General features: G+C 43.1%; 1 protein-coding gene across 1 annotated transcript in view; it reads left to right on the forward strand.

Annotated features, from left to right (window-relative positions):
* Positions 1-3,621: 3,621 nt before the first annotated feature.
* LOC106530359 (growth hormone receptor) overlaps positions 3,622-7,347 on the forward strand; it is a gene marked incomplete at its 5' end in the record, with an annotated part of 16,816 nt that continues 13,090 nt past the window's right edge. Inside the window, 1 exon segment of the mRNA XM_014025955.1 lies at positions 3,622-3,682. Within this exon segment, the coding sequence (XP_013881409.1) occupies positions 3,622-3,682 (61 nt within the window).

The raw sequence follows: 7,347 nt of genomic DNA on the forward strand, positions 1-7,347 counted from the left end.
GGGTGGATGTCAGGCCCCCCGAGCTTTGAGTAACCCTGGCCCCTGGAGCGAATTAGTTGAAAAGTCCCTCATATAAACATACGTGTGTGTGTGGTAAATTTTCAGCTGTGTATGTTTAAAAATAACTAAATTATAGCCCTTTGTAAAATTAGCTTTAGCATCAGTGGTTAGCTTAACTTGGGCTTAGCATTTGTTAAATAGGCGCGTGATCACGCTTAGCTACCCCCATACACATTTCATCTCAATACGTCTTATAGTGGCTGAAGTTTAGCCTTTTGAAACTAGCTGTGGTGGCCATTTTGAATTTTTGATTAGCATTTAGAATTTGGTAAAGCTTGTTTTCGGCTACTTCAGTATGTTTTTTTTAAATCATCCTTCAATCACAGAAAACTTCAGCTCAATATTTATTTAAACAACTGAATTTAAGCTGTTTGGAATTAGCTGTGGCGGCCATCTTGAATTTTTTCTTATCAATATTTGTATGTTCCCCTTTTAAAAATCACCTTGGCCAGTCTAGCTCCGCCCCTTTAAATCTGCGCTAACGTGATCGAAGGGAAACATCTGGGTTTTATCTTCTGCTCTGAAGTCACTTCAGGGATTTTTATTGTTTTTATTCCAGCTGAAAACTCAATAATCCTCAGAAGTTTGTCCTGAAACCGGTCTGGTTCTCTCCGGTCTTCAGGGTTTCGTAACGTTTCATGAAACGTGGACCTGAAGCAGAGCTGTGAAAAACAACAGATAACTTTTCTWCGAGCTTCTCGCTGAAACATCTAAAGCTGCGCTGCTGATCACATGACTACAAATAACACTTTAATCACTAAGTAAACAGATCAATATTTACACTTGAGTGATCAGGATTCACACTGAACTGGTTTAAACCTCCGTGTCACTAAAAATAAAAAGCAGGACAATAAGTGTTTTAGTTTGAGCAGCTGAAAATGTTTCCCATGTTTGTCAAACGTGAGCTCCTCCAAAACACGTCTGTTTGAAGGGAACGCCCCGCTCTGCTCTCCAGGATCAGATGATCAGCTCGGAGAGCAGGCGAGGCGTCGCAGGAAGTGACTCAGCTTCACGCCAGTGTCGCAACAAGTTTCTCCAGAGAAAGTTCAACCAGGTGAAAAACAGAGCTGGATGAGCTCGTTCTCAACCTGCTGAAACCTCAGCTGCACTTTTAGGGATTTCAGAGCAGATCAGAAGGACAGAAATGTCAGACTTTTCAAAATAAAAGCATCCAATTAAAGGCTTGAAGGAATCCTCCCGTTTCAGTTAAGTTCTAAACAAAGATCATCTTGTGTTGAGAGTCCAGTCCTGGTTCTGTAGGTTCTTCCTTGTTTCTCTGCTCCAACACACCCGACTCAGACCTCTTCAGGTTCTGCAGAAGCCTGTTAATTCAACGTTTGTTCAGATCATGCAGAGCACAGACCTGCAGGACGGTGGACCACCAGGACCAGGACTAGACCCCCTTCTGGATGTAATATGAGGGGCTCTCAAATTGTAGCTCAAAACCTCTGAAAATGACTAAGGCTGTGTCCAAAACGACAGGCCGGGTCCTCTGGAGGACCCAGACTCCCCGGTCTCGGCGGGCCGGGTCCTTGGTAGACCGGGAAGACCGGAAAAAAAGAGGCTGTGAATTTGGACGGTCTAGCCTCCCCTCCTTACCCCGGCGTACGTCATGTCACCTAGCAACTGTGACGACGCTAAACAAGCAAACTTAAATCAAAACTAGAAAAATATCAATACATTAGCATTATTAATATCACAAAACTGTAAAATTAACTTAAAGGTAACATTAGAAGAACTAATTGGCCCGCTGTAGGTTCATGTTTATTTCACGTTTTTTATGACAAAAAAATAATATTTAAAAACATGTCCATACAAATGATAAAAGTATTAGAATTACAACCGCTAATTTTTAAAATTTTTTATATCACCATATTTTTATTTAAAATGTATTCTTTTCTCTCGCTTCGTCCGCCATTACTAGCTTAAGAAATCTCCGGTCGGGCCGCAATGCATTATGGGATAYGCTGGGCCGGGAAGGATCCATCAGACCTGTCCTTCGATTCGGGCCAAAGGAAGGACGTATTTGTCGGACGCATCGGAGGAGTCTTCCGTTTTGGACGTCCTTCGTCGCGGCGCTGTGACGTATGCRGCCGACAAATTTGACCTTCGGAGGACCTGACCTGCCGTTTTGGACACAGCCTAAGTTGTGGCTGTTTAGCATTAGCTGTGGCGGCCATTTTGAATTTTGATCAAAAATCTTAGCGCAGTTCCCAATCTATTTCCCCTTAAACCCCTCTTTCTTACTTCTAAGCCCCCGCACCAAAAAAAAAAAAAAAATCCTCCACCACTTGTTACAAATAAATTTATTTAATTTTATTATTAATTGCAGCTGCTGTCCGTTAAACTGTAATATTATAATATTCTTATAAACACAAATGTATAATTTTACATTTGACCAACAGTTGTTTATATAAACAAATCACAACTAAAGCTGTGCTGAATGTATTAAAACTGTAAACATTTAATTTACTCCTTTAAACACTAGAATCAACAACATCATTATTAATTCATATTGTGCAATAAAGAAGTGTTAGCATTGTGCTAATTAGCTGCCAATAGAAAACCACTAATGCTAATCTCTGCAGAACGTTCATAAAGAAAAACACATTTTCTCGACCGTTTTGATTAAAAGTCCCGGGGTAAATGTTGTTTTGGGATTGATCCCGTTGCCACAACGACGGTTCATGTCGGCTGTGACCACGAAAACTTTAGCTCAACGTTGGACCCATTTTTTTGGTGTTTGCTCAGTTAGCTGCGTTGAACCGAGTCGACCCAAATGACTCCTCAGTTGAGGAGGAGCTTCATGAATGGTTTTAGTTTCTGTTCTGTGGAGCCTGTCGAACTATTGGCAAATAGGACTCTGTGTGGGCGGAGTTAGCCCTAACTGTGATTGGCAGAGTTGGTGTGTGGGCGGAGTTAGCCCTAACTGTGATTGGCAGAGTTGGTGTGTGGGCGGAGTTAGCCCTAACTGTGATTGGCAGAGTTGGTGTGTGGGCGGAGTTAGCCTTAACTGTGATTGGAAGAGTTGGTGTGTGGGCGGAGTTAGGATTGGCAGAGTTGGTGTGTGGGCGGAGTTAGCCTTAACTGTGATTGGCAGAGTTGGTGTGTGGGCGGAGTTAGCCCTAACTGTGATTGACTGGATTGATTTGTCTTTTGGGGCATCTTAAAAGAGGGTACTTAACTGAACTTCCTGTCTCAAGTTATGTCTAAAATTAATCTATATTTAAATAAAAATAGATACTTCCTGTCCGACTCTGAACTGAAAGAGTTTTAATGGTTTTAATGTTGATTAAAGTTGAATAAAGACATCAGGCGTTCACAGCAGGGAATAAAGAATAAGTAAGTCCGGCTGATCTGCCTCTGCTGGGTTTGTGGAGGGACTTTGGGCCGGTGGGCCGGGTTGGGCTGGGCCGGTGGGCCGGGTTGGGCTGGGCCGGTGGGCTGGACCAGCCTCTGCTGCTGTGGGTTTAAATCTGAGTGGAGGAACTAACGTTCAGCAAACACTTCTTCCCCCCACAGCTCCTCATCATGGCTGCTGCAGCGCTYGGCCTGCTCCTGTTCCTCCTCCACACCTGCTCCTCTTCACCCCTGGAACCAGAACCACCAGAACCAGAACCAGGTAGGATTTCTCTCTCATTTCATCACATGGCAGGGCAACATGAAGCAGGCTGTTTGTTGGAAAATCAGAACTCTTTTTTTTTTATTCCTGTTTTGTTTGGGTGAAATCCTGGAAAGTAGTTCTGGATCCAATGAGCTTTAAGTGGTTCTGAAGTGGCCCGGCTGAGGACTCTTTAGGACCTGCGGGGGTTTTTGGCCTTCAGTTGAGCACATGTTGCACAACCGTGCACACACTTCAGCTGAAGTGATTTACCAGGAATTCTGCAGAACACTGCTCTGAACACAGGGGAGCTGGATCTGAGTCCAGGGTCTCACGTGGGCCGGGATTCATCCACGGTCCGCTCGGGTCGGGTTCTGATATCTGCTGCTTTGAGCTGCAGGAATCTGAGGAGGTTTTTCTGTGACGGCCTCCGTTAGGATTTATTTTACTATGAGAAGAAAAAAAACTTGATTTGTTCACGTTTTTAATCGAACTACCTGCTGGAAGAAAACCTGATTAATGTTCTGAACCTGAGAATGATTTATTCAATTTAAAACCAACCAAACTGCAGCTCAAAGTAAGAAACAGCTAAAACAGCAGCTAAAAGCTAAAACTGTCAAACCTCTAACAGCTTACATTAACACAACACTAGTAAATAAAGTGAAATATTTGACTGATAAAGTTATAAAACCTCCTGAAGGAGCTGAATATTTTAATGATGATTAATTTCAGGTTTGTTTCTGAGAAAAGATCATTTTTTTAATCCAGAGTTGTTTTTCAAACGAGTCCAAATGTTTAAACTTTTCTTCTCAGCCAGTCACGATTTCTCCGAAGCAGCAGAACCATCTGGACTCTGCAGCTGGACCTCATCAGAGGATTGTTGGAAAGAATAGAAATAACTGCTCTTGGTTCTGAAGTCTGACTTCTAGGAACCGGCTGGTCTCTGTGGGTCGGGAGGCGACTCAGAACTTTTACAGACTGAAAATAAAACCTTTTTTCTTTTCAACAATTAAATAATGTTTGTTTTTTTCACGACTCAATCAAAGTAAAATGGTTCAAATTTGACTTGAATTGGACCAAAAGCACGAAGTGATTTAAAGTTTGTAAATAATCTGTTTTTTTTTTTATTTAAAACCTCTCATTTTTATAAAATGTGTTCAAATAAAACAAACTCATAATAATAAAGATTAATCTGGAAAAATACAACAACTGTTATTTATTTAAACTAAAGAACTTCAGTGACATGGTGCAGTTAGGAGGAGCATCAGAACCTCGTCACTGTCCTCAGTGGACTGTCCTCTCCGGGTCAGGACTGAGGTCTGGCCTAAGATGGAGGACTTTAGGGATCTGGAGGTTTTGTTCACAGTGAGAGAAGAATGGATCGGAGCTGAGCTTTAAGCTCTCAGTTTACCTGCCAGTCTAGGTTCCTACCCTCACCTGTGCTCTGAACTCTGGGTAGAGACCCAAAAACAGATCTAAGATCCAGGAGGTCCTGATAAGGCTAGCTGGACTGTCCCTCAGAGACAGGCTGAGGAGTTCAGTTCTCCAGGAGACTCAGAGTAGAGCCGCTGCTCCTCATCCAGGAACCAGCTAAGGTGGTTCATCTGGTCAGCAGGGTGACCCTGGACGACCCCCTGGGAAGGTGTTCTGGACACGTCCAACTGGGAGGAGACCCAGGATGTGCTGGACAGACGTTGTCTCTGTTGGTCTGGGAACAAGTTGGAGTCCTCCCAGAAGATCTGGAAGACAAGGAAGGTCTGGATTCACCTGATCCAGCTGCTGACCCCCAGACCTGATGATGGATGGATGGATGTTGGTTGGATGAATGATGAACAGATGATGGTTGGATGTTGGTTGGGTGATGGTTGGATGTTGGATGGAGGAATGATGAACAGACGATAGTTGGATGTTGGTTGGATGATGGATGGATGTTGGATGATGGTTGGATGGATGATGATGGATGAATGATGGATGGATGTTGGTTAGATGAATGATGGTTGGATGAATGATGGATGATTGTTGAATGTTGGATGGATAGATGGATGGATGGATGAATGACGGATGGATGGATGGATGGATGAGGACGGATGGATGGATGATGGTTGGATGAATGATGGTTGGATGAATGATGGATGATTGTTGGATGGATGGATGGTGGTTGGATGAATGATGGATGGATGGATGATGGTTGGATGAATGATGGATGGATGGTGGTTGGATGAATGATGGATGGATGGATGATGGTTGGATGAATGATGGATGGATGGATGGATGGTGGTTAGATGAATGATGGATGATTGGATGGATGGATGGTGCTTAGATGAATAATGATTGGATGATGGTTGGATGTTGGTTGGATGCTGGATGGATGATTGTTGGATGGTTGGATGAATGATGAATGGATGATGGTTGGACGAATGATGGATGGATGGTGGTTAGATGAATGATGGTTGGACGATGGTTGGATGTTGGTTGGATGCTGGATGCTTGGATGATGGATGGTTGGATGATGGATGGATGATTGTTGGATAGTTGGATGATGGATGGATATTGGTTGGATGCTGGATGGTTGGATAATGGATGGATGATAGTTGGATAATGGTTGGATGAATGATGGATGGAGGTCTTGTTGAGCTGTCAGCCCTCAGCTGTTTGTATTGAATGACTCTCAGCTACTACCACACCATCTTTTAGCTGATTTAGCTGTATTTTAGCTCCTTCAGCTCATGGAGCAACAGTCATCATATTTAACTGTTTTTCTTTGTAATTTAAAGTATAAAAGCTGCAGAAGAACCAAACCAACCTGTTATAAAGCACCTCCAGCTGTTCCAGCTGTGTCACACTGATGATCTGGGTGTCGAAACAGGAAGTGACTTGTGTAAACAACACATGAAGCTCCGCCCCCTGGAGACCCTTWGATTGAAGCTGGACTCTGTAAATCACCCCTCAGGCTCAGTCAGAAGTCAGACCTCGACCCGGTGGTCCTGTTAAAGGAAGTGTTAGCTGCAGCCCAGAGGACCGGCCTGTGGACCCATCAGAACCATCAGCTGAGGGGTCTAACGGAGGGAAGTCATGATGTAAACATGTTACCTGCCTGTCAGCTGATCACAGCCTCCAGGAAACTATTATCAGCTCCAAGTTCACTCTGGATCTGTTCACCACGCTGAGCTCTGCCTTCAGCTGCTGAGCAAACACAGCAGCTGACGTAACGCCGAGCACACACGGCTTCTAAAGTGGAGGGTGGGGACCCGCTGAGGGTCGTGGAACACCCAACAGGGGGTCTCCAGATGAGACGTTTCTGTAAATCTGATGGAGACATTTTGAATCTGACACAAGTGTAGATCTGAGGGTTTGGTTCAAATCCATCCATTCATGAGATATTTTACTAACACATGAGCAGGAAGACTCTGAGTCCAGCCTTTTATTTAATGCTGTCCACACAGCAGATTAATAATTAATCATCATTTATAAGTGTTCACGTTCTTTTTTCTGTTAATAATAAATATAATAAAACTAAATTAAATCAAATAAACACGAAGGAGTTTCACTCTGAGAGTTCCCACGACTTGTTTTCATTTTTTCAGCTCGTCTGCCTGAATTTAGTTTATCTACGTTAAAATATTTTGTGTTTTCTCTCTTGTAACTTTAAGATTAAATGTTTAAAATTTTCTATTTTTTAGCTGTTT

The sequence above is a fragment of the Austrofundulus limnaeus genome, unplaced genomic scaffold (assembly GCF_001266775.1).
Source record: "Austrofundulus limnaeus strain Quisiro unplaced genomic scaffold, Austrofundulus_limnaeus-1.0 Scaffold512, whole genome shotgun sequence".
In the NCBI taxonomy this organism is placed as follows: domain Eukaryota; kingdom Metazoa; phylum Chordata; class Actinopteri; order Cyprinodontiformes; family Rivulidae; genus Austrofundulus; species Austrofundulus limnaeus.